A 27,549-nucleotide genomic window follows, 5' to 3' on the forward strand; every position below is an offset into this window, starting at 1 on the left:
CTTTGAGCAAAAAGGAGCAGGACTTTAATTAGAAGATACTGACAACTTTTCAGTTTTATTTAAATAGAGCTGACTTAATAGCTTTCATCAAAACATCTCAACTGATAAACACCAATGGTTTTGCTGAGAACAGAGCAGGAGTACATCTGAATACATTCAGGAAAGGTGAAGTAATTTAATGCTGAGGATGTCATTGAGTATTTCGGGGAGGCACAGATCTCACTTTCATATGTTCTTAATGAAACTTCTTAAACTGTAGAATATCAACCTTCTAAGTGAGTGTATTTCCTGTGTTCAGATTTTTAACATCGAGGAAGTTTTAAGTTAAAAGCAACTCTGGCTGGATTTTGGCAGCTGCCAGTAGCTAACAGTCTGAGTTCCAAAATGCTGTCATCTTACATAGTCAATAGCAGGCTGGAAGTTGTGCACAACAAAGCACAGAATTTTAGAAGTGGATGGAGGGACTAAATTTTATAGCATGGGAAGTTTTCTGGCATTGAACAGGCAACAAGCACATTTAGGAATATTGTATGTGTATTTAGTATTCTACAGGACACCACAACCACAGTGTCTTTCTAGGCCAGGTGAGCTCTCAGATCATAGAATCATAGAATTGTATGAGTTCAGATCATCTATTCCAACCCCCTGCTATAGACAAGGACACTTCCCACTAAACCAGGTTGCTCAAAGACCCATGACATATACAACTTCATTTTGGTGATAGAGAAGCCATTTCATGCATCTTTTTTTTAATAGCTGTATTTATGTTTTTATTAAGGCCAAAGAAAAATTGTTTGAATAACTGTGTTTTAGAATATTTAATTTATACCTCAGATAGACAGATATCAAAAAAAGATTCCACAAGGATGAACATTTTCAATGTCTTTATAAGCTTCTGTTGCTTCTTCTGAATGTCCTGTGTCTATTCTACCAAGTTCATAACTATAAAGAGCATTTCGGCAAAAGAATAAGTTGGCATAAACAGCCTCTGAATAATTTAAAAGCAGTTATTAACAGTAGTCTGAATCTTAGGAAAAGTTAAGCTTTTGGCGAACGCTTTGGTAGGATTTGCTAGAAGGGAGAAACCTGTTGACTGGAGATTGGGTAGAAGAGTTTGGGAGAGAAATTAAAGATGTGGTTTTAACCCAGAGCAGGTGTCACAGAGCACCAGCACAGCTCCTTCCCATCCTAGGCTCCTCAGCCTCTCTGTTTTTATTCTTTAGCAACAGTAGCATAGACTGTTAGGATGTTGTTCATCTTTTTGATACCATCTGTTTTCCTTGGTGGGAGGGAGAAATGGGATTCGTTCCAAGCTGTTCCAAATGTTTTTTTCCCTCATTCAGGCTGAGATTCAGATGTTCATGTTCAGTTTCTGATGCGGTTCAGTGGCACTTACAGCACTGTACTGTGGGCAGTCCTGATCCATATGTCATTTGACCCAGCAAAACTGTAATCACCTCTATAGAGATAGAAAGGTCTGTGGCACTTGCTATGAGATCAAAGTGCCGTGGTTTGTCAGCGGAGCTATCACTGCATCCCTCTGCAATTTACAATTTGCTCTTTCTTCTGTATTGACTCAATCCTTTCCCTCAGCCACATGCTCAGCTTTTGTTCCCCTTCCCTACAGCCATTAGCTGTTCTGCATGTCTTCTCTCTAATCATCTTGACTGCTGCTGATTGTTCATGAGTGTCCAGACGCTCTCATGTCCCACTCCAAATTCTCTTACTTTCTCTTGCATTAAAATAATGGGCACTATCTGGATCTTGCAACCATCATTGTGTCTGTCCTCATTTTCAACTCAATGTACCATTTTTTTTTTTTAACAACTAGCAACTGTCAATTGGAGCAGATTTATATTCTTGTTCCATGCTTTCTCTCTGCAGTTACGTGCCATCACATTGGTGAACCTCTCGAGAGGCTTAGAAGCTGGCGCTGAAGCTGAAGCCTGGGAAGTGCTCCTCGTTTTTTTTTGCTGGCTTGTGCAATGTCTGCTGCAGAAGAGTTTTCTGCAAGTCCCTCTCTTGCATGACAACACTGTGTGAAACTGTCATAACCAGTACAGCTGAGAGTTGGAAAACAGTGAGTATACTGAAAGACCTTGCAGCAATTACATTTAAATGCTGTTCTTCACGGGCATAGCCACTCAATCCATAAACAATACCAGCTCTGTTGGTGTTCCCCTATGTCTTGTGACAGTAGTTAAAAGATAACTTTTGCTTTCCAGTCAATAGGTAGAAACAGATACCTAGATTATTATGAAAATCATTTTGTTTCTCTAAAGCCAAGTCTCAAGAAGATGAATTTTGCCTTTTTTTTTTTTTAAGGCTATAGAGGGGATGAATATATTTTATTTTGGCACTAGGGAGTTAAATGAAAAAATGTACAAATGTACTTGATTGATCTTAGCAGATTTGCCTCTGAGTTAAAGAGTAAATTTAGTAAATTAGTGAATGTGTAATCTTCAATTTCTTTACGTGTGGTGGTGTTTGGTGATCAGCCAGCACTGAGGTCTGCGATGTGTATCATTCAGTGTACACTTCATAGAGATTTTTTTCTATGTGGGCATCCACATTCATACAGCAGCCCTTTTCCATTGCTTGCTATGAGTCACATGAAGGCAAGCCACATAGAGACTGAGAATGGGAAAGGAGTGTGCTTTAACAGTCCTACAAATAGTGGTATGAACTTCATGGCATAGCTGTTGTTCAGTCTGATGTGGGAATCTTGTTTCAGTTTTGATTGGCATTAGCAGAGTACCTGCTTCAGAGGACTTTTTGTCACGGGTTGTGGTTGTTCAGATGATTTTGATAGTTGGAGACATGCCTATTAAAATACCTTAGTGTTGCTAATTCAATTGGGGATGACAAATTCCATGTTTCACTTCTCTTTATCTTACAACGTCTTGCCTCTAGGTCATGTTTCTGCTCCTTTCTAGACTTACTGTCACCGGAGCAGATTGTACAATGGGGGCTGTGTGTCTGTTTATAAATTACTGTCAAAAGGCTATCACTTCTTATACAGCTAAGACTTACTTTGGAAAGTGGGTGGATGCCAACATTTTGCTTAGTGCTTCATCCATGTTTGTTTGTTTTTTTAACTCTTGTTTCAGGCTGTGAGAAATGTCTTTGGACTTCTAGCATTCCTTGTGCTTGCTCAGGGGAGGTATCTTAGCCCTCAAAGAACATCTGCTAACCTAACTGAGCTGAGGCAGAGACGACCTTGTGTTTTGTAAGTGAGCAGTTAGCAATTGAGCTGTGACCACCAGACAAAATAAGGGGAGAAGCTAAGTGAAAAACAAAGACGTTCATTGTTGTTGAGTGGAGAGAGTGTGCCCAAATACTTGAGTCTTCCAATGTTGATATGTTCACACCTGCAATTTCAGATGAAATCTGATGAACCCCTCCATAAAGAATCAAGCCCATGTATTTCTGAGTGGAACAACTTGGTACAGTTCTGGTTGATACTCCCAGTTTATGATGAAAGCAATAAAATTCTCTTCAGAATATTATTGCTAAGATTGCATAATTGGGTATTAAAGTTCTGATTATACTTTAACAAAGTCCTGGAGTTTGTAAAAACCTGACATTCCAATGTACCGAATTTCAGAGTTTGACAGCTCAGCTGTGAGAATTTTTTTTTAGAGAACATTTGTAGCATAAGAACAGCATGTTAATTGACTAAAAAAAAAACTGGGACAGATTAATCATGGGAGGGAGTACGATACCTAAAGGAGTGTAGTTCTAGAGCCCTCTGCTGATGGAAGCCCTTAGAAATGCAGGCTTATCCCAGTACCCTGCTTTGAACAGCCTGGGTTGTTATTCCCACGCGTTGGGGTGAAATACATTGCACACAAAGGTGGGTTCCCTCTGGCACTGCCCAGGAAGGGAGCCTGGAGGACTTGGTTGCTCCTGAGCCTGGATTTCCTCCTGGCTGAAGATGGGACAAGATGACAGCTTCTTCGTGCCAGTAGCTGTGCTTCCTGGCATAGTGCTAGCATGTGGGTTTTGCAATGATATCAAATTCAGCAGTGGCTGTGATGGCACTCTGCAAAAAAAAAAATTACCAAAAAATGGCTGAGTGCTATTGACTCATCTGTTGGAAGAGTAGAGAGAATAGACACAAGCTGGAAATTGAATGAATAGTATGTAAGCTAACAGTCTATAGCTGCCTCCAAATATTCCAGTTTGGTTTTACAGTGTTATTGTGGTTACACAGGAACCTTTCACAGCACAGCCTGCCCTACTGCCTGAAGTGAGTGTAGTGGTTGTACTACAGGAGGATGGAACAAACCAGACATCTTTGTTTTCCAGCATAACCCTAAATGCGGGATCACAGAACTGTAGAACCATTGAGTTTGGAAAAGCCCTCCAAGCCCATCCCTCCATGCCCACTGCCCACATCCCTCTGTTGCACATTCCCACGACTCTGGAACACCCCCAGGGGTGGTGGCCCCAGTGCCACTGCCTGATTGCTCTTTATGGACTGGCCTTTATCCCAGCTGTATGGCCACCCAGAATTTCCAGGTGGTCTGATGTCTAAAATAGGAATCTGAGTATTGTTGGCAGCATTTCAAGAGGGGCTGTTTTAAGCTGAGGATTCTGTTGTGCTGAGGGTCACTGCAGGGGAAGGGTCCCCCTTCTCCATAACAGGAGAGATCAGTTTGGAATGGCTGGGGGGCTTCTCTGAGCTAGGCTCAGGATGGTGGGGCAGCTGAGAGCTGCAAAACACTTAAACAACAAGCGGAGAAAACTGCAACACGTTTAAGTGTAAAAACCTGGCCTGTTGAAAGGGAGAATGTGCCACCCACCATCTTCCTTGGGGAAGTGAAAGCAAATAGTAAGTAAACACCAACAGGGAATGATTAATTCCATTTACTTGTGGTGGCCTTTCTTCAGCATTCTTTCTGTGTGCTCAATAACCTGTGAAATATCAGTAAATAAGTACGCACGTTTGCCATGGCATAATTAACTTCTTCCAGGAGCCTTTTTTGCATTGGCAGTTTTCCTTCTCCTGCAGTGCTTCTTGTTGCACCTTCCTTTAGTATCCCCACTTCTGTGTCCTTCCTGCCCAGGATTTGAATGTTGCAAGGTTCTGATGAGTGCAAGGTTGGTCAGAGTGCTATGAATCCACCTAAAGGAGCGTCCTATGAATCCACCTAAAGGAGCCATAGTTCTGTTGTTAAGTAACGCAGTCCTTCCTGAAACAAACATAGCTTTTGCTGGAGTATGAATGTATGGAGTATGAAAGTGACCGCCCTGAGTTCTGCAGGTATTTAATTGAGGATATTTTTGTTCGCTACGTCACAGCTCCAGGGTAATGCGGGGACTAATTGGCACTGAGGGGAGAGGGCACAGTGCAGATTTAATTACTCGATTCTGCCTAAAAATACACAAGAAAGAACTGTGGCAGCTATGTGCGCTGGAAACCAGAGGAGATGTAGTCAGGTGTTTGTAGGCAGTGCGGTATTTACGGAGATGAACGTCTGTGTGGATGGCACGTTGTATTCTTGTACTCAAGTAACTGATTTTCATGGGTACTTGTGAGAATTACGTTTTTAAGATTGCATTTGTGCTGTCATTTTGGCACGGCAGCTTTTGCGTTTTGGTAATCCGATTTGTGAACACACACGCAGGCATATTACAGCACAGATGTGCTGCGTTACTGATTATGGTGAGACAAATGGGGAGCAATTAAAAAAATCTGAATCCACGACTGCAAAGGATGGTAGAAGAATGGAACTCAAACTGATAGGCAGTGAAAGGTTTTATTTTCTTCGTGGCAAAACTTAACATGTGTAGAGAGAAGAGTGTAAGGAAGGGGGGAGAGCTTTTAGTTGCAATGAGCAGAGATAGAATGGTGTTTGGGAACCGATTTATGTTTGTGCAGTTAAGTTGGAGAATTGGAACACTCGTGTAGGAACTCCTAGAAAAGAGAATAACTATGCAGTAAAGAAAGTGTGATTGTTGGAAATGGTGGTTACTGTAGGGTAGAGCTTATAGAGGGATCTGGGGCACTGGGAGGAGAAGCTGGGGGGTGCAGGATGGGTTCAGAGGTCAGACCTGTGCTTGAGATTAATAGAGTAAAGGGGGATTTTTGAGGAAGAGGGAGTCGAGAACCACACTGAGATCAGAAGGGGAAAATGGGGCAGGTGAGAAGTTACAGCTGCTGGAGGAGTAGAAGACCCACGAAGGCTAAAGGTCTAAATAAGCTTGAGGAACTGATAATGTAAAATATAGAAGGTGTTTCTAGAAGAGAAGAACAGCAAGATGAGAGAAAAAGCAGCACTTATGGCACTGAGTCACTTGGAAAGTGGAGGAGGTGAACTGAGTGATGGTGAGGTGAAGTCCAAACACTGCCTGTACCAGGTGAGCGTGGTGGGGACCAACCAGCCCTGCGTGGGCTGCAGATGGCAGAAATATGGATGGTGGTGCAAAAGCAGGTTTCGTGGTGGTGCAGAGCTGGGGAATGGTCTGTGTCCTCAAGGTTACAGGCTGCAGATCAGGCCAAACCTGATGAGAATACAAGGAACGTCGGGAGCATTCCTGGGCAGTGGCTACGTAAGGAACAGAAGGTGGAGTTTTAGTGGTGGAGGAAGTTGGCAAAACTTGGAAATACATCATAACATCTATTTGTGGCGTATAGAAAATCAACGTAACCTCCTGTTTTGGGTGTGGTGGTACCTCCATGTGCTGTGGGAGGAGCAGAGGCCCCTGCCCAGCACCCCTCTGTGTGGGGTCTCAGATCAGCTTTCACAGAGCCACAGCTGTCCCTGTTAATTAAAACTTTTTTCTCTAACTGCAGTTTGGAGTTGCAGGTTATTATCTCTGGAACTTTCATTCTGCAAGCTCAGCAAAATGCGTACAGTTTTCCTGCAGTAAGCTCCTGCTAAGCAGATTAATATGTCACGAATAATGCAGACGGATTGGGATGTAAACCGCTGAGAAGTAATTGGGTATTCTGTGCGATCCCTTTCCTCTGTGAGGAAGAAAGCCAGACTTAATGAAAGTTATACAGCTCATATTTGAATAGTCATTTGTTTAGTTAATGTATTTAGCAGGTAAATTATGTTTTCTGTGCTGTTCCTTTGGATAGCAGTTCTGGCCTTCGTATGGGCAGCAAAATTTATTACTCCATAAGGCAAGAAATAAATCATAGTTCATAATAAATTTCACACCAGATCATCTTTAAACTAAAGGATTGCTTCAGATTAAAGCTGAAGCACATCAAAGATCTAAGCTTCAATGGAAATTTTCCAGATTCAAGAAAGCACGTTTTCTAAAGGCGGCTGGATCTCATCTTAGTTTGTTGGATTCTCTCCTCTGTAAAGATCTGTGCTGTGGACCATCAAGCTGATTGTAACTTCTGGCAACTAAAAGCATAATTATTTATTTTCAACACTTGCTACCAATGTGCAGTTATTGAAATTCGGTTGGTTCTTGTATAAAAACAAACAGAATAAAACCGGAGTTTTCCATAAGGCTACACAAAAACTATTTTTCAGGGGAACAGACTACAGAATAGGCTACAAAAACCAATTAACTGATCTTGCTTTCACTGAACTGTCTGTTCATGATGTTACAGACAAAGTCTTGAGAGTGGAGCTGTGCCCACAGGGATGCCCCTAACAGAGGTGAGTGGTGTATTTAAGCACTAGAAGCCAGAAGAAAAAAGCATGGCTTATGTATGCAGATATAAACTTTCTGCAGTGTTTAAGATATCTAAATTGTTCACAGTGCTGTTATTATAAATGAAAAGTTGTAGTGAAAATTAAGAGGACTCAGAGTGCTTTGAAGTTCCCTAATTATTTCAATGAACCAGATTGAGAATGGACACCATGTAAATCACCTACACAGAGCACTTAATTAAAGGAGAGGAGAGAAAATAGAAGTGGGTGTACGTTCAGTGTTAGGAGGATATTAGTATGGAAAAGGTTTTTGCCTGAAGGAAATGTGAGGGTGGGTTCTTCTTTCAATTCCAACCAATGCTCATCTTTGTTCCACTTCATAGTCCCAATAACAAATCAATTTCTGCAGAGAAACTGTCACGTGAAATCCTGAAATGAGTGGGAAATAGAATCACAGAATATCTGAAGTTGGAAGGGAGCCATAGGGATCATCGAGTCCAGTTCAACTCCAAATTCCCCAGCATTTCCCTGAGGTCAGGGGAGAAGTACATTCTGCACCTCCAACAGCTCTGAAATCACAAATTACACTGAATGCTTCTAGTTGTTCTATGGGATTTAAAGGAAAAGGGTGCTACCATCAGCTAGGTGCAGCTTAAAAAAGAATGTGAGATCAGGCAAAGAAAGAGGAGCTGAGGAGCCCAGTCTGCAGCCTGGCCATGAGATGAACTTCGAGATGGATCCTGCTGGGGAGCTGCTGGCTCTGCCTCTGCTGGGGAAGCCCAGGTGGGATGGGTGTGGGGGGGCTCTCACGGAGCTGCCCTCTGCCTCCCTCACCCCTGGGTGTGTTGGCCCTACGGGAGCTCGAAGGGGTGGTGGAGGAGTTGGTGTGTTTGTGATTTCTGAGCTTGGTATTATGGCTCGCTGCAAAGCCCCAACATATTAGCATATTAATGTTGTTGATTACGCTGATAATAAGGGAAAGAAAAGGAACAAAAAATCATCACTTATCTGGGATGTATTACAAAGAGCTCAGTGAAGCAAACTGTCTGCGGCTTTGAATATAATTAATATTTTCTGAGCCCTCTGGCAAATGTTACCATTATCGCTGATTTCAGCCTTGTAATGCTCTCATTCACACTTCTGTCCTTTATTCTCGGGGTCTCTCAGCCAATTTTTAGCACTAGCACGTTGATCGGACTGTGCAGTTTCTTGCAGAGTTTGCTGAATGAGGTGCCAGCAGTACAGGTAATCCCAGGGCTGATGCCATGTCAGAGAGCATGGGCCCTCCAGCAACATTGCCTGTTCTTTCTTTTTGGGTTTGGGCTCAGACTGGAGAGTGTGGGGCGCTGAGACCTCCCTGGGGTCAGGAATGCATCACGGGATTACAGCAAAAACTTGCTTGGTAGTCAAATTCATCATTAATCTGCATTGAGGGGGAAAAAAAAACAACTCAGAATCACAGAAACACGAGGGTTGGAAAAGACCTCCAAGATCATCCTCATGTAGTCGGGGATAATTCTGGAGTTCTTTACATTTTGGCTGCCTCTTTTTTTTCACGTGTTTTCTCAATGCTTTTGAAAACAATGACAAAAAGCTGTTGTTTGCTTCTACAAATTAAAACTATATATTCTTAATGGGGACTTCCGAAGAGCCCCTTCGTGTAGGGGAGGAGCTCTGCAGCTGCCTGCTTTGTGCAGGTGTGGGGATACAGCTTGTATCTGGAGGTTTGCAGGCCCCAGACTGGGGGAGCTGGCTTCATAATTCTAGGGAGATCTTACAAATACTGAATTTGGGGATTCTTTCTTTAAATGGACTGTCGACAAGAAATCTACTGGCTTCTGAAGGCAGTTTGAAGCTACTTTTTATAACTCCAAATTGCTTCCCCACTAAGCGAGAACTTTCTAGTTTTCATTAACATCACTAACAAAAAGTAAAACCCATTGAAGGTAACATTTTGCACCTCGTACAGTAAAACCGGTTGGGTAAAATATTCTCAGAGAGAGATGACTCTTTCTTCCCCATTTCCTGAAGTAAATTTTGACTTGCTTTCTGAGGGGCAAAAAGCCATCTGGCTCTGTGTGATGGTGCGTGCGCCCAGTGCGGTGCGCAGGGCTCCCGAGGTGAACAACAACCTGTAGGTATTTGTCTTCTGAACAAACTGCTGCCTCCGCTCTTCTTCACAGGCACCTCACATTTGTCAACTCGCATTTTCCATCTTTAAGTCAAAGCTCTGTGACCATACAGCAGTTTGCTTCTGTTTTCTGGATAGGTGAGGAAAACTCCCGTGATTATTGAGTAACAGGGATTAGTGTTTTTACTGCACAAAAGATGCATTAACTGGGAAGAGATTAGATTTTATCCCAATTAATTTAATAAAACTACTATTTTTCTTATTTTAGGGATTTGCTTTGTAAGAGAGTAAACTGTAGGTGATGATAATGGGATGTTTGCATGGAGCTGATAAGTAGCAGTTATGTTTGTGCCTCTTTCTTAAGTTTCTTTAACCTAATTCAAGAAAGGATATATATTTTTAAAAGCTTCTAGGAAGGAGGTCATAACATTTTTGAGCTTTTGTGGGGAAAGTATTCGTTTTTCATTTTATTATTCTGAACAATTGAGTAATTGTACATCACATTTTGGAGGCTGTGGATGCCCCATCCCTGCAGGCATCCAAGGCCAGGCTGGATGTGGCTCTGGGCAGCCTGGGCTGCTGGTTGGCGACCTGCACACAGCAGGGGGTTGGAACTGGATGAGCACTGTGCTCCTCTGCAACCCAGGCCGTTCTGTGATTCTATGACTGAAGTTGTTTAATTGTTAGTTACAAAGTCAAAACATTTCCTTAATCAGAATTGCAGAGAAGCTCCCAAGACCTACATTTCTTCCCAGTGCTTTTGCATGTGAAAACGGCCACGTGCTCCTGGCGCCTTGCAGAACAAACGTGTCATGGCTTCCCAGGTTGCTGTGAATTCTGTTGACTGGGTTCAGTAAGACTGAGCAGACAGCCTCATCCCTGACATTTCTTGATTTCTGAATGTCACTGGAATCTTTTATAGCACGTGGTACTCGCTGTATAGCACACAACTTGCTCTCAGCAGTGACCTCTAATACTCTGTTAAAGAGAAGCACACTTCTTTCCCTGCTTTAAATGGGAGTGGGCAGTAGGCATGGGTGCTCCTGTCAGGAAGAAGGCAGACCTTATTGCTTAGGGTGCCAAGCAATGTTCTGGAGCAGCAGTGACACTGACAGCCCCCGGCTGGCAGTCCGTCGGTCCTTCTTGCCTTCTCCCCAGCCATCTCAAGGAGCAGTCCTCACAGCAAGTGACTCTCAGAGCAAAAGGAAGGCTTTATGAGAAATACGAAGGAATAAAATGTAGGTAAGAAAAGTGTAATTACCGAAACTGGGATTAGTCCAGGGAAGGAATTAATAATACTGAAATTAATGAATGGTTTAATTACCATTAGTCCACAGGGCATGGAATTTTACTTCTTTCAATCGTATCACAGGTCCTTTAATTCCTTACTGGTGCTTTCTGAACGGATTGCAAAGAACAGTATGAACCCCAGGGGATGCGTAGCAGGCTTTTCCAGCATGATTGCTCATTCCTCTTTTAATTACAGAGGGTAAATAGAGGAGCAGACTATGGGCACATGCAAAATGCCCTCTCACTGAAATATGCTCAGCTCCGTGCTTTCCCGTGGCCGTACTGCCAGAAAGTGGAGTAAGGAGATGTAACACCGCTACAGGAACTTCACACTGATCCTCTTAGCAGCACACCTTAGTTCAGGGTCAGAAACCTTCCTCACTGCTGCATTAATTTTTTTCTTGAGTAGAGATTGCTGATCTATCCAAACAGTTTGTTTGTGTCTGAAGAGGACGGATCCAAATAATAACCAAATAATCTCAACAATTGACTTTAGTGACCATGACAACTGTATCTTATTGCTGCCTTTGGGAAAGACAGCATAATTCAATTACTTTTGTTTATCCTTCGCACTTTTCCTGTCTGATTTTTAAAACCAATCTTTTCTTGAAGAAGAAATTATGGACTGTGACAATGGAAGAACTTTAGTACAAGCAAAACCCCCTATTTTTAACCGTGCCTTTGCTGTTGTAATTGCTATTTTTAGTTCTGTTCTCTCACTGCGTCGCTGTTTGTACATTTTCTAGCTGTTCTGCTGTTATTGTTCTGGCTTTCTATTAAAATGGAATGTGAGGTTTGTTTTATGCATGTGCCTACAGTGGAGGAGAATAATGCAAAGCTAAGTGCTTTGTAATGCCTATGGGAAGGATGTTTTTCCAAGTAGTTTTTGAAGTACATGTCACTGCTCAATTGTTCATTACCTTCAAATGCCTTCAAAAGCTACAAATAATTTGATATTCCAAGGGCATCTATTTGTATTGTGTCATGCTCTGAAATATGCAGTTGCAAATGTTGCTTCCTCTGCTTGAATACAAAGAGGCAGCGCATTTTGGTAGCTGATTTCATTTTTCTTGTGAAAGGCTTATTCCATGACCCATGCTTTTACAGCCATCAGCTGTTCTGATCTTGTGCTCTCACGTGAGCTCATGGGATGGTTTCTGGGAGGAGATATAGAGACTTCATGCGACCAAATGGGCTGCCAGCATGGATTGTGGTGGGGAGTGAGAAGGTTCTGGAGGGAGCGGATCACGCAGGAGTGGGCAAAGACTCTGAGCTGCGGTAGAACTGGGACAAGGGAAAGCACAGGATTAGAAGTTACATAGAAATGGAAGATTCAGTTATAAATCAGCTTGAAAATGAATCTATTTCCATATCTCTATGTCTTCTATTCTGGTATTTTAAGAAGTTTATGTAAACTTTGTTACGAGGGTGCTTTCATTGCATTAGCTGCCTGTAATTAAGACAGCTTCAGTGTTGTATCTCCAACTTTGGCATCTGCTCAAAATTACGAGACTACTTTTATCTCTGTTTTAAGCTTACCCTTAAGTCAGAACCAGCCAATGTGCAGCTGGGGGCACTGCCACTGTGCTCCTCTCAGCATCTTGAGCCCATGAAAACCAGCGTTTGTTCTGACAGCATTTGTGTGTCTGTTTCCTTGGCGTTGCTGAGTGCCAGTAGAACGTTTGAGTCTTGTTTACCTCCCAGATAACAATGATACAAACAGCACAGAAAGTTCTGTACACAGGGCATTATCACACCAAGGAAATACTTTTTTTTTTAATGTTACATTTCACACAAATAATGCCTGCAGCATCATGAATGATCTATATTCATTCCTAGGCAGATCCTCTCAGCTCTGCACGGGGAGCTGTCTGAGAGGAAACTTGTTTCTCTTCAGTTACTGGGTTTCTTGTATTTCAGAAGCTTCTTTAAATGGGTGAGAAGACAAAGGAAAGCACAGACTGACACTGAATTCTACAGCTCATGCTATTTTTGGAAGATACTTTGCAGAACCTCACTGTCTTTCTCCACTGACATTTTGCATGAATGTATGGTTGCTTTTTCACTGTGAAAGAGGATCCTGATGTGCTTTGCTTTACTTGCTCTCATTAAGTGCATTCTTTCCATGAATGTTACAAAACTTTGTAAGTGCTTTACAAAATAGGAGGCAAAGATTTTGTTGTTGTTGGCTTTATGGTAATACATTTCAGAGCAGCCTGATTTATCTATAATCTGGTTAACATAACTTTGCAATGTCGGTATCTCTGAGATGTAGACTGCCTGACATATATCAAATCTGCTTACTGTTTGCTCATTTCGAAAGTAGTTGTTTAAATCATTCTTATTTTGCTGAAAAATATTAAAACACGCTTGTGTGAACGATTGCTCACATGAGGAGAGGTGTGTGTATGGATTGTGTATGCAAGGAAGGTCAGCAGAACCAACGTCTGGTCTAGAAGTTGGGGAACAGGCAGTGGGGAAATTTCCCAGTAGCTTATTCTGCTGCAGTAAAATTAATGGGATTTCTGCTAAGTCCTTTATCTGAGTTCCCACAGCCTGAGATAATACAAGAGAAGCTGGAATGACAGGTAAACAAACTGATGGCTTTCTGTTATTTTCTTATCAGGTGGTTTACGCGTTCTTTTCTTCGTTTGTGTGCTCAAAAAGACAATGAGTGCACCCCAGCAATAATTGTGGAAGGAAGTTTGTTGGTTCCAGGGAAATCAGATACGATGGAACCACGTGTTTGTCAGGGAGAACTGGAGTCCAAGTGGCTGTGACTGATTCACTTCACTGTCTCACAGCCCAAACCGAGCAGGGGGTGGAAGCACGGAGTGCACTTTAGCTGGAAAATGTTTTCATTTCTACCTGCAGGATTTGCATAGCTGGTTTTCATTGTTACAGAAAGCAAGAACTGAGGATGGCCTTGGCATGTTTTGTTCTGCCCCCATGTAGGGAACAGACAGTGTGTTGAGATTGCCTTTTGTGATCATTCTGGCGAGTCCCAGTTGGTTGTGCTTTGTCACAAAGCGGGTGAAAACCTGGAGAATGCAGACTACAGAAACCTGTTGGAAAAATCTACATCTTGAATGGGCTGCTATGTTTGTAATGATTCTGAAGAAATAGGCCCAAACATGCTGATAGTTTCAGAAAACTGTCTCCCATTTCTTTCAGTGCCCTGCTTGGAGATGACAACCAAAAGGAAGATTATTGGCCGCTTGGTGCCCTGCCGCTGCTTTCGCGGTGAGGAGGAGATCGTTTCAGTCCTGGATTACTCTCACTGCGGCCTACAGCAGGTGCCAAAGGAGGTCTTCAACTTCGAGCGCACATTGGAGGAGCTTTATCTGGATGCCAATCAAATCGAAGAGCTACCCAAGGTAACCTGTGTTCTTCGTGTCTTACAGTTGGCAAAGTTTTGAATGTGCACCGAAGATGTGCTGCAACTCTGAAATGTTGTTTGCTCATGGGCTGGTAAATGATTAATATGACATGGTGCTTTGAGAGACTGGGAGTACAGGGCCACATGGGGCAGGTGGTCTTGCATTTGGATCATCAGTTGCACTCCTTCAAAAAAAAACCAACAACAACAACAAAAAACCCCAAAAAAAGCCCTTGGTAGGGATGAGATGCTGATCCTTGCAGGAGAGAGGCTAGCACTGCCCAGGTGACATTTGTACAGCCTTAAATGAGGTCCTGCAACCAAGTTCTATAGCAGTGCTTCCTGTGTAAAACTTCTTTTACAGATTCTTTAGTCTTCTGCTGATTAATATTTACTGTAAGAAATTAAAAGTTAGTGTAACTTGAATGTTCTGGAAATGAAAGAGGGCAAGGTAGTGGAAAAAAACGATTAATAATAGGTACTAGCTACATAATGAAGCATGAAGTAATGTAATCCGTTCCTTAATTGAATTTTTCTCAACAATAATGAAAGATGCTTACAAGTCTTTTAATTAAACATTGTTCCACTGTAATCCATTTTTCATCATCTCCCAATATGTTCCTGACTTACACAACACAGAGGCTTCTATTTCCCAATGTAGAAAACGTACTTTTTTCATTACATGGAGTTCCCATATTCAGATATGAAGGTTCATTGCTGAAGATTACTCACTCAATCAAGAAGCTATTTACAGCTGATAAGGCAGGGTAGCTACAATCTTCAAGTGTCATGAAAAAATGATATAGAGAACTGCCTTATCTCTCCTCCTAAAAAGGACAGCAGAGAACCAGAGATTTTTTTGTCCCCATAAATATAAAGTGGTTTGGGTGTAGATCATTTCACTGTGAATGCAAGTACCTTCAGGACTGTGTCTATTTTAATAAAAATACATGGTCACATTGTATATTTAAATAATGCTACTGAAAAATCATACTGAAAAAAAAAAGTGTAGTTCTTTAATTGGCCACCAATTATCAATATATTTGTCTTTGGCCTCATGAAAGTAGGCATCATGATGGTATTTAGAGAAATGGCAGTGCTGAGTACAAGGCAAATGTATCGGGGCATAAGGTGAGGGCCGAGGGTAAAGGGTCCAAAATAATGAAACTCAAATGAAGGTGATAGTGTCAGTCAGAGTTGAGATGTGCACTGCACTGTGTTGTGGTATCATCTATCCATACATGTTATTTGTGAAATGCAACAGCAGATAAATGCATACTTTGGGGCAATTTAAATGAACAGGGCTCCATTTTTGCACCTCTTGCTTCATTTCTCTTTGTTCATAGGTAATAATTTGAAGCAAATACTATGTACTGAAAAAGTCCTTATGATGAGTCTTGAGGGTAAATGTAACATTTAACACAGTCTTGGTCTTGTGCAATTATGGGAAGAAAAATGGGAGCACTGGTTGGCTTTTTTAATACCATCTACACCTCTTTGTCTAAAGAGTTTATTAATCATTGCCATAAGTGAAACAGTCCAAATAATTTCTTTCTCAAATTTTCTGCTCCAAATAATTTTTGCCACATGTCGAACTCTGTCCTCTACTTCAATTAAGCTGTAGGTGACATAAAGTCATTTTTCCTTAAAATGGCACTGCATTTCCTCATGCTAAGCTTGTATTACATGCTGCGAACTCCTGCGAGCAGGACATCCTTTCTCTGGAAATGTGAAGTCCAATAACTGTTTCCAAAAAGAAATCTGTTTCGTCAGTGTTCTATTTTTGTTATTTACCAATATTACGTACCTCAGTGACTCAGTGGTCTATTAAAGCTTACTGTCATCAGAACACTTGCCATATTTTACAGTCTCATGAAGAAAAGCACAGGTAGAGATTCCATTACATCCTTATATACCAATGTTACCTGTTTCTCTAGAAACCAATACACTTTGTAGCCCTAAACTGATGTATCAAACTCATTTTGCCTATTGTATTTTTGAATTTTTATCTTTCTGCAACATATATATATTTTTTCTTTTAAGGATTTATGGTTTTGTTCTGCAATTCTTAGTCTCTATTTCCCCCTGACTTTAGACCAGACTTTTCTTTTCCTTGCTTTTGCTCTCGTTACCATGAGCTGCCACTGCAAATACGACCCTATGTGCATGAGTCAAGTGAATCAATGACATGAAAAAGGGAATTGATTTTGATGTAGGTGGAATCCCTGGCAATCTGTACAGAAAAACACAGTTGAGACGGAAACTCCTCCCAGTAACTGTCATCTATAAATAATTATAAAGCAAAATCTGTTTTGACTCGTACTGGGCAACATTAATAAAGATAAATCTAATGTGTTGGTAAAATAGGTATGAGGAGTTCTTAGTTATAGGCTACAACATTTCATTGTCTCATGGGGAAGCGGGGACGTGCAGAATAATGCCCGTTGTTGTCCCTCACACCTTGGCACTGTCAGCACAAGTGGGAGGGAAGCAGAAGTGGTACGTGGATGCAGTGTGATGGATAACCCTGTGAGGAGCTGTAGGGCTGCCATGAAGAGCTGTAGGCTGCCATGAGGGAGTGGTAGGGCTGCCATGGGGCCTCTCCTCTTCTCTGGGTTGAGCAAACCAGGGGACCTCAGCTGCTCCCAGCACATCTTCCCCTCCAGACCCCTCCTTTGTAGCCTTCCTTCGGACATTCCTTAATGGTTCTACATCCTTTTTATGCTGTGGTACCCAAAACTGCACACAGTGCTCAAGGTGAGGCCACACAGTGTTATCGCAGGACAGACTTGAAGCTCCATGTCTCCTTTGTCTTTTATGGTAATGCTTCAGTGCAACAGCTGGGGAAAGGCAGTGGAGTTGCATTTTGCAGCTCTAACAGCATGGTATGGTTTGGTTTGTATGCACACCAAAGCTCTGCCAGGCCTCTGTGCTTCACATTGCTATGGGCTGCAGCAACGGGGCTGGAAATCACAAAAGCAAACACTGGAGAGTGGTAGTCCACTTACTTTTCAGTCCTATCCAAAATGCTGTGCTTTAAGAAGAGGTCCTGCAAGTGAACAAATGCATTCCTTGTGAGAGGAGGTCTGCAGAGCAAAACTGCCAATACAAAGTGTTCTGAGAGGTGTTTCTCATTGAGAAGGCCTTCGGGTCTGGTGCCTGGTGGCTGCAGCTCAGGGCTCAGCATTATTTGTGTGGCTTCCTCGTGTGATCACCTCTTGGTCTTCTGAAAAGAGATTCACTTGAAGGAACAACAGGTTTCATTCTTTTTAAGGTGAGTATGCACTTTTAGCAGAGTTCCATGGTGCTTGGGCGTTTCTGCCACTCACCAGCTGCACTGATAATTCCTTCCAGCCACGTGTAAGCTGTGTCAATGTGCTGAGCAGTCTTTCAGACAGCTTCCCAAATTCTGGCTTCTCAAAATACTTTTGTACTTTTGAATTCTTCTGTAGTTCTGTAATATTTGTTGCTTCTATTTATAAAGGTGATTCCTAACTGATTTTTCCTGAAACGCCCTAAAATATCTTTTTATGTTACAGCAACTGTTCAACTGCCAGGCGCTACGCAAGCTGAGCATACCAGACAATGACCTCTCCAGTCTGCCAACCACCATTGCTAGCTTAGTTAATCTCAGAGAACTTGATATCAGTAAAAATGGTAAGAGATCAAAAGGATAAGTATCTTAAAGAATAAACGAACAGCAAGAAGGAAGCTTAAATTCTCACCAACTGTATTCTAGAAAACATACTCTTTTTTTTTTTCTACATTGTGCTCTGTTTTTTTCTTACCTGATGCTTTTAACAGGTGTGGGTGGATGTCCACCTCACTTGCTTTTCCCCCAGTGAAGTGAATGAATAAAACAGAGGCTTCTCTAGCATAATTCACCATGATAAGTTGTGACCAATAAGCATTACAAATAGAGGAGCAGGAACACGTTTTATTGCACTTATGAAGCATTCCCCTTTCCAAAGTGGCTCAGTACTTAGTGGTTGGCTCTTGTGGATCAGGTTTATTAATGTATTTAAGGATATAAGGCTACAGATCAACAGCTGCCAGGATTGATGTAGCCAGCAATGAATTTGCTGATGTGCATTTCCAAAATACATATTTACGTGCTTAAAAAACTTTGTGTATCTGAACCTGTGTATTTGTTTTGAAAATTAGGCTTAGCCTCTCTTGAAAATGTTATCAGTACAATTCTAGAGATGGGCAAAGAAGAAAAGGCTGGGCATTTGGGAAAGAAATGAAAGGCGCAAATATCAGTACAAGTTGTGTCACTCTAACTCTAGGAGATCTCAAGTATCAATGCAGAATTTGTACTGCAAGCCATATTGCCTGCTGTGGTCTATTTATTTACTGCTAAAGTACCTTCTGGACTGTAATACTGAAGTATGTATATCACTGTTATATCTAAAGAGAACTCATTTAGGATCAAAACAGGTTGAACAGTTTTCATGTGTGTATAATACTTCTTTCAATATTTTTCAGGAATTCAAGACTTTCCAGAGAATATTAAGTGCTGTAAATGTTTAACAATTATTGAAGCCAGTGTCAACCCAGTATCTAAGTGAGTATCGGGAGCCTTGTGTCTGTATTGCTGCTAGTGCAGAAAACGTATGCAAAGTTAAGTAAAGTCTGGAGGCCCAATGTCAAGTTTATTTACAGAATTAATGAAAATTGTTTTTCAGCTGTTTGAAATCCAAGATGGATGTATCTCTGCAGAGATATCTGCTCTGTGTGGAGCACGGTGTGTGTCCATGTGATAAGGAATGTGTTGGTGCAGCAGTGCGGGCGGCGCAGCCTGCAGGCTGCTAATGGATGTATTTGGGAGTAAGCTGTGCTGCATCCTCCAGTGCCATAATCTCCAGGCTGGGACTTCAGAAATCCTTACTCCTGCCAAAAACCTGCAGTCACCAAATGTCTTTGTTGTAATCCCGTGGTATATGAAATAGAGTGAAGGAAATGAAAGAATGGAACTTCAGTATCTCAGAGAGGCAGGGGGAGGAGGAATGCACCTTTGGCTTAAAAGCTTCAACTTGAAAGGGAGAAAAGGCCGATGCGACTGGGATGTGCCAAGGAGTTGAATTTCATGTGGTTATATCAATGTGGAAAAGATGAGAGCAGTCAAAAATATCCGTAAAAAGCTGCTCAGTAAATTCTTCTTGATAATTTGGGTAGAAAAAGAGGGTGAGAAAGAAAGTCATCTTTCTCTTTCTAAATATATATTGTTATTATTCCCATAGCAACTTCAGTGTGAGCATTAAGCTTTTAACTGTTTTTTAGGCTGCCAGATGGCTTCACACAACTTCTAAATTTGACCCAGCTCTATCTAAATGATGCCTTTTTGGAGTTTCTCCCAGCTAACTTTGGAAGGTAAGAATTAGTCATCAAAGCGCGTTGCTCTTTCATATGAACCCACTTCAGGTTTTAAAGGACCATTTTAAAACTGTAATCTATTTTTTTTAAACAACAACAACAGAAAGTACAGATTTTGTCTCTTCAGCCCTATTTTGATGAATTGTTACTGTTAGAGAGAATTTTATGTCAGCAAGAATTCTATGATAACGCGAAGCATTTTGCTTGTTTAGGGAAAAGGTGGCCAGGAATAAGAATTGGAGAAAAGAGGCCTGTCCTTAGTCAAATGTGTTATTATGTTGTGGCAAGTGCAGAAAATAGCAGTGTGGTGTATGCCTATCGAGGAATGAACAGAAAGAGAAACGTGGCGTGAGTCAGAAAGAAAGATAAGGAATGGCTGAGCGTGGTGGAGCAACAAAAGCAAAAATAGAAAAGCAAGAAGAGAGAAGGTTCAAAAGGCAGCAGAGCAGAAAGGAAGTAGGATGGCAGTACAAATAAATGCAGTAGAAGCTGAGCTAAAACGTGTTACGTAAGCATGAGTCAAAGGCAGAAAACCAAAATGAAGACAATTTGATGTGGCCATTGAAGAGTGCACCACAATACTTACATCTCTGCTGTGCTGCCAGCAGAAAGGTTGTGCAGCCCTTCTGCCTTCTGATTGCCCAGTGGGACAAATAGCTCAGAAGACAGAGGATTAAAGGAGGAAAAGGTGATGTTACAGAATTCATCTAGTATTAGTTTCTTTCCTGGTCCATCTAGCTACTCTTGTGTGTGTGTCACTGTTCCATTGGGAATATCACCTCAGCACTCCAAAACCAACGCTGGTGTGGCATAATTGGTGTTGGAGGTGGTGTTACTCAGGCACTGAGAAATAGAAAGTACAAGTTTGTTGGCATTTACTTGCTGAAACTGTCGCTGACCCTCAACTGAGGCTATGTGCATACTGCAGTAACTTTAAAAAATGCCCAGTTGAGAAAAGAGGAAGGGAACTTGTCATTGCTTGCAGTTGTTGAGTGTTTGGAACATCAGAATAAATCTGAAGATCGCTTTTGCAGTTCAGAATTCAGACAGCATGTACAAGAGTTAAGGAAAAACAGAGGCATGAAATACCCCTGCAGTTTATCAGATGTGTAGTTTTTCTGTCCGTGGAACAATTATATTCATTATGCTCTTCTGGAGCTCTGCTTGTACTTTGTCTACTGATCTTTGCCTCTTAAGGACATCTCCAGCATTCTACATCTCTTAGCAGAAAGCACTCAATTTTTTTTTAATCTACAAATGCAGAATTGTTATCTAGATGAAATGACATTGGTTCCAGTAGTGGTTGTTATTCTGTCATTACTATGCTGCTCCTGTCATCCCTTTGGTGTCCTGCACTTACAAATCCTTGTCATGCCTCTGAAGCTTCCAACATAAGTGCACAGAAATTGCACTGTTTTTCACTAACCACGCACAGCTCTCTAACTGGGTCTCTCTTATTGCCCTGCTCCAGATTTTAGTGCTTGCTTTGTCTCTTCTGCTACAGTAACGTTCAGTTAATCTGTTACAGTCTCATTTAGCCATCTGATCACAGTGGGGAATGGAGCCTACACCAGCATCATGTAAACATCTCTGCACTTCTCACTTAGAGGCGTTCCTTTTAGTCCTGGCTAAAGTGCAAGTGTAGGATTTACAGTGTTGTTGTTTTTTTTTTTTTTCCTTTTTTTCTTTTTTGGTAGGAAAAAGGGAAACTCATGGGTTTCTAGAATAACAAAGTACTGGAAAGTCTGAGGTTCTGTGAAACAGAAAATGGGTACTGTATTGCACAGAGAAGTATTTAGAGCTTTGCTGTATGGTTTCAGCTTTTCTCACAGACACATGCTTCCTCTTAGGGCACTAATGGGCCTTCACTATAGAGTAATATCAAGTGGAGTTCTTGAAACTCATCATAAAGTTCACCAATAAACTTTCTGAACATCTAAAAACAGAGCTATCCACCTAAAATCTTACACGGTATGGCTCTGATGTAACAGCTCTGTTTAGAAATAGCAGAGTTATGAGTGAATGATGCAGAATCACTCCATTTCACATGGCTTGAGTAATATTGCTGGTTAGAATTGGCACAGTCTTGGGGAATTGTGAAGTACTGTCGTATAGAGGTTCTAATTTGTGCCAGCACTTGAGCATATGTCCTACTTCTGCATAAAATACAGAAAATTTAATGGAGATTTGCTCTGTGATGCTAGTCTGTCGATGTGGAGCTGCAGAATATAAGGCTACAACTGGAAGAGAGAATTGCAAACTGCGTGGCTGCTTTTCATGTTTTCATAGATCCAGAAATATTTGAGAGAAATTAGCTTTTCCTTTGTTTGCTTTGTTGGAATTGTCAATAAAAGTAGTTTATCATTATTTGAGAAAACTGAGGTATGTCAGAAGTTTTCAGATGAGTTCAGATAAGGACATAAAAAGAGGATAGACTAAATACAAAGCTCTTTGGTTCTGAATGCATTTTATATGAAGTTCAGTCCCACAATTGCTGGACTTCTTGTTGTTTATATGTATATATATATATATATATACATACAAACTCACCTTACTGCAGCCTACTGAGCAGCTTCAAACCATTCCAATGGGTTTCTGAACTAATTCATAAGATGAACTAATTATTTTCTCTTGTATTCCTAGACTTGTCAAATTGAGAATATTGGAGTTAAGGGAAAATCACTTGAAAACTCTACCAAAGTAAGTGATGACTATTTATGTAATGCTCTTTGACCTGACATTTCCTGCAGTGCAAAATAATTTTACTGGTAGCATTCTGATGATGTTATTTCTGGTCAGATCTATTTTTTTTTCTCATGTTCGAAGACAACACACCAAAGATTTTTAGCAAAAAGCAAGTGTATGATGGAAGATGAGTGCTTGTAAGCTAGCTAACTACAGCTCAGTACCCCGAACCTGTAGTGTAACATTCTGAAATATGCAATGTAAACAGAATTGGGAAACAAAATATGAGGTAGCCCTGGTCATTGATTCAGTGACAGTCTGTTCTCATGAAGAACTGCTCTGAGTCATTGAAAATGTGTGCTGTGTAACCTCATTAGAACAACCTCCCAGTATGATTTGTGAGGAAGCAAAGTGCATTTGCTTGTTTACAATTTGGAAACTTGTATCATCAGAATACTGAGGAAATGTCCATCTTACTATTTCTTTGAAACAATGGTATTTATCTTGGTACTACTATCATTTGACCAACATTTAAGTGGTATTTTGAAACTGAAGCGGTAAATAAATGAAAGGTGAACATCTACACTTCCCATGCTGCATGTAGGGAGTCCCACTGCGTAAAGCAAGGAATACGCTTTTGAATTCAAACCAACATTGTGTGTTTTCTATGCAAGGATCTTTACCAATGAAAAGTTATCCACGGCTCTGGGAATCATTCCAAATGGAGGCTGTATGTCCTCGCTGTAAATGAGACTTACAGTGGTGATAGAAGACTCTACTTAGGAAACTTTATTAACACTGAATTGCATGTTATTTAGCACTCAGCTTAGCAATCTCACATTCACTAAAAGCTGATACTCAGGAATTTTCCCCATATGGGACCTGATGTTTTGGGTATTTCCCTAAAGGCCCAGAAAGACCCTTTTCAAAGAAAAGTCATGGTTTATGTTAAAGGATGTGTTTCTGAAACCAGAATAACACTTATTTTGTGTGTAAACATCCCATTTTCTCTGCTCTGAATCCGATTTGCACTTTTTGAGAAACAAAGCAGGCCCTTCAGTCCCCACTGATGTGCTGGGAGAGCAGGGCTGTGGCTTTGGGGTCGTTACTGTCTGCAGGCTGTGCGTGCACTGAGGCTTATGGCAGCAGGGCAGGAGTTGTGTCAGCCTTACTGATAAGAAGGCTCTCCTTTACTTCAGCAGCACACCGTGTCCAGTGCCATCCCTGCAGTGTCTGGAAGCCCCTCTTGGGTGAGGCACCTCTGGGTGCAGCACCACTGGTGGTGGCTGAGCTCAGTGCCTTCCTGCTGATGGCTCTGGCAGGATGGAAGCTCTGAGTGCTGTAACCAAGGGAGACGTTCCTTGTGGGCGGTCGGTCTCAGCTCTGCTGCAGCAGGAGGCTCTGCTGTGCTCTGCTGAGGCAGACTGGAAAGAAGGGCTTCTGCTTGTGCAAACGCTGCCCTTCAAAATGGTAGTAGGAGGCTCAGCTGTATTATGAAATAGAGAGAGAGGGGAGAAAGAATTGTTCTGAGTGCAGTGCTGGGCTGCGTCCAGGTGAGACATAGTGCAACACTGAGTGCTGTGCCTACAGCAGAACAACTTCAGTCAGGAAATACATACAGCCCTATAAGCCAGAGGGGTTTTACAGCCTGGTGCTGGGGCAGATGGGGCAGGTCTGCAGATGTGCACTGCAGAGCTTTCCTTCTTAACCTGCAGTTTGTTTGGTGTGCTGTGAACAGAGAAACCTAATGATGTTGGTAGTTTGTTTGGTGGTTCTGCTGTGAGAAGAAACGTGAAGAGGAAGGTGAATGCCTAATTTTAATGTTGTACTTCTGCTCTTAACGAGCCTGGAAGTGTACCATCAGACCTGTGGAAGTAGCATCTGCTCAGTGCTGTTACCATGTCAAATGCAACTTAAATCACATGGAATGAAAAATTACCCAAAAGCAGACGTCAGTCTGTCCTCTGTGCTGTCAGCTGCGTGTGCATGAAGACTCTCTAAGGGAAGCATTTAGCATCTTGGCATAAACAGCAATTAAATGTGCTTTGTGTTTACTGTAGCTCTATTTTTGCCACTCAGTCAACAAGTCAAGGTTGTTGTAAAACGTATCCATGGTAACTGAGTGCCAAGTGTTCAGATTTAGTTACAAAATCATCAGACAAAGTAAATACTAATAACTGCTGGTTGAAAGGAAGCTCCCTAACCAGAGCAGGGATCTCCAAAGTGATGTTCTTTAATCATAGAATGGCCTGGGTTGAAGAGGACCACAACGCTCATCCAGTTCCAACCCCCTGCTGTGTGCAGGTCGCCAACCAGCAGACCAGGCTGCCCAGAGCCACATCCAGCCTGGCCTTGGATGCCTGCAGGGATGGGGCATCCACAGCCTCCTTGGGCAACCTGTTCCAGTGCCTCACCACCTTCATACACCTTGCATTAAAAAACAAGAGCTCTCCATTGACTGTTGAGTTTGTCAACAATTTTTCTGCATGTAAAACAAGTCCAAACATATCAGTGCATTCCCTGATGCTTTGTGGTAGGAAATTGATGCAGTGTTGTTCATAAAACGTTTTGAAGAGTTTTCTCTGGGACAGACGTAGCAAACAGTGCAGTACTGCTGCAGTGCCGGGTGGTGGTGGGCTGGAGGAGTGTCCTGGTGTGCAGGAGCTCAGTGCAGGGCGTTCCTGTTCTCCATCAGCTGTACTTTCTCTTCAGAGGGCTTTGCTGCTGCTGTTTAAATGCTGAGAATATTTGTATGTTGACTCTACAGCTCTTCACAAAACTGCTTTCTAAAAACAATTCTTTCTTTTCTCTCTTACATGGTTATTAAACATACCTGTTTCCAAGAGCTTCAGGGCATTAAGAAATATCTGGAAATCTCTGGCCAATATTGCGAATATTTTCAAATACCTTATCAAAGCAGTAAATTTTGCAACAAAGACAGGAAACAATCTGTTGTTTTTTTTTTCTCTTCAATTCCTGTTAAAATTTCTGGAGCATTTGTGAGCTTCTGACGAGGTTCTGAGGTTTGAGCAATGTAACACCTCTGCAGGTGCTATCCATGGCTCAAAGACCCAGCCAGGATAATTCGTATTATTCTGTTTGGTAAAGGTGATCTTTTCTTGCTGTAATGACATGTAATATCACTGTGTAATGGCTCAGGGCAATGCTTAATAGAGCACAGCTCCCAGTAGCTCTGTAGCATTCTGCTCTGTAAATGCTACCCTGCTGAATATGTATGTGAAGCTGAAGGTGAGGCTTTCCAATTGCCACTGATGTTTTCAGGCATTTTGCACCCAAACTGAAGCAATTAAGCTCAGCGCAGAGATTTCTACTAGCTTCAGTGGGTTTTGAATGAGGCAATTTGTGCTTCAGTGTTTAATTATTCTGTGTTTGAGTTATTTCTCAGAGTGGAGGGCTGCAATTCCCAGCTTCTATCCTGCAGGATAGTGCTGTGCTCTAGCCTGGGTGGGAAGGCATGGGAGGGCAGGAGGCTGCCAAGGGAGGAGAGCCCCTTGGTGTGCTGCTGTTGGTGATTTGGGTCCCACAGGTCCCCCCCGCCCTCAGCCCTGCTTGTGGCAGTAATAACACCTCCTGGAAAGGCACAAATGGCTTTGTTTCTGAAAACCTCCTGTAGGTCAGCATCCTTTCCTGAGTCACTTACAAAGTCAGCAGCAGGAGCCTGGAGCTGTTGGCAGCTCCTCTTCCCACTCATAAAATTCCTGTTTCTTCCAATTTATGCATATGAAGACCCTCTCTCTTCACACAGGTGCTTATGTTAAGAACTCCCAGTGACAGACCTCCACACGTGCTTTTGGTAGACTTTACTGTCCAGATCTCTTATAGTCTTTTGATAGGCTCCAGGAGTTCCTGAGTCATCCCTTCTCATCACGGTGCTGAATTTCCCCAGCGTGTCATATTTCACGTATCCCTTCACGTTAGAAGAGCTTCTGTTAATTTGCCTGGTACGGATGGCAGTCACTGATACGTGGTCTCCTCAGTGAATCCTGGAGTGATGCAGAAGTTGTTGTGACGTTGCTAACAGGCTTCCCATCACCCAGCACTGAGGTCCCATGTGTGATGCATGCGCGCTGTCTGAGCTCGTAGCCTGAGTTCCATCTCTTCTCAGCAGTTCTGCTCTGTTCTGTTCCTTTTTTTTTTTCTGCTTTATTCTGACTTCTGCTTAAGACAAACCTCCAGCTGACTCTGTGGGTGAGCACTGCAGCATGGGAGCTGGCCCAAACTCTGAATACAAATTAATTTAGATTTTCTGCTGTGACCTTTCTTTCGGAGCATTCCTTTTATATCCTTTCCATGGACTCTGGCAGGTTTCCTGCTCCCGAGGTGCTTGAATAAAGATGTATTATTACTTTTCATGCCTTTTTTCAAACATTTCTGAAGATATTTTCTGTGCTTTTATAGATAATCATTCTGTTCTGTTTTCCTTATTTGGATGTGTGTGCACAGTGAGATGGCACGTGGCAAATGTACACCAAAGATAAATTGTCCTGAGGGCAAATTGAGAAGGTGGATGCACCAGAGTAAGGAGAGTGGATCATAGAACCAGAGAACCATTACAGCTGAAAAAGCACACTGAGCTCCCACTGCCCCCAACCCTCAGTGCCACATCCCCACATTCCCCTGGAACACCCCCAGGGACAGTGACTTCCTCCCCTTCCACCCCTGGGCAGCACCTGACTGCTCTTGTTAGGAAGAGAAATTTCTCCCAGTATCCAATCTGAACTTTCCCTTCTGCAAAGTGAATATGTCACCCCTCGTCTTAGAGATGCATCCTGGAGATGTGGAGGAGGTGGATACACACTATGAGGAAGGTGGGTGCACACAGTGAGCACCTCCACTTTTCCTTCCTGCTCCTCAGCATGCATAGTCTGCTTGTTTGTCAGCCATTCAGCACTGTAGGTTGTTTGTTCTGTGCAGCCTAAGGGATTTTCAGCAGCTGTCAATGGATGTGCCAGCAGCTCTGAGTTCAGTGTTATAAACACCTGTGAGTACATTTGCACTTTTTGTCAATTGCCTCTAGTGAAACAGAAAACACCCCACTTAAT

At 42.1% G+C, this 27,549-nt stretch overlaps 1 protein-coding gene across 8 annotated transcripts in view; it reads left to right on the forward strand.

The window, feature by feature from the left end:
• Positions 1-27,549, forward strand: part of LRRC7 (leucine rich repeat containing 7) — a 198,980-nt gene that overhangs the window by 105,236 nt on the left and 66,195 nt on the right. For all 8 annotated transcript variants that reach the window (XM_090146844.1, XM_090146845.1, XM_031604275.2 and 5 more), the window contains 6 exons: positions 1,885-2,080; positions 14,221-14,423; positions 17,965-18,082; positions 18,914-18,992; positions 19,709-19,798; positions 22,445-22,501. In XM_090146844.1, the coding sequence (XP_090002970.1) occupies position 2,080; positions 14,221-14,423; positions 17,965-18,082; positions 18,914-18,992; positions 19,709-19,798; positions 22,445-22,501 (548 nt within the window). In that variant the 5' untranslated portion in view covers positions 1,885-2,079. The remainder of the gene's footprint in view (positions 1-1,884; positions 2,081-14,220; positions 14,424-17,964; positions 18,083-18,913; positions 18,993-19,708; positions 19,799-22,444; positions 22,502-27,549) is intronic.

The sequence above is a fragment of the Phasianus colchicus genome, chromosome 9 (assembly GCF_987193195.1).
Source record: "Phasianus colchicus chromosome 9, bPhaCol1.hap1.1, whole genome shotgun sequence".
Classification (NCBI taxonomy): domain Eukaryota; kingdom Metazoa; phylum Chordata; class Aves; order Galliformes; family Phasianidae; genus Phasianus; species Phasianus colchicus.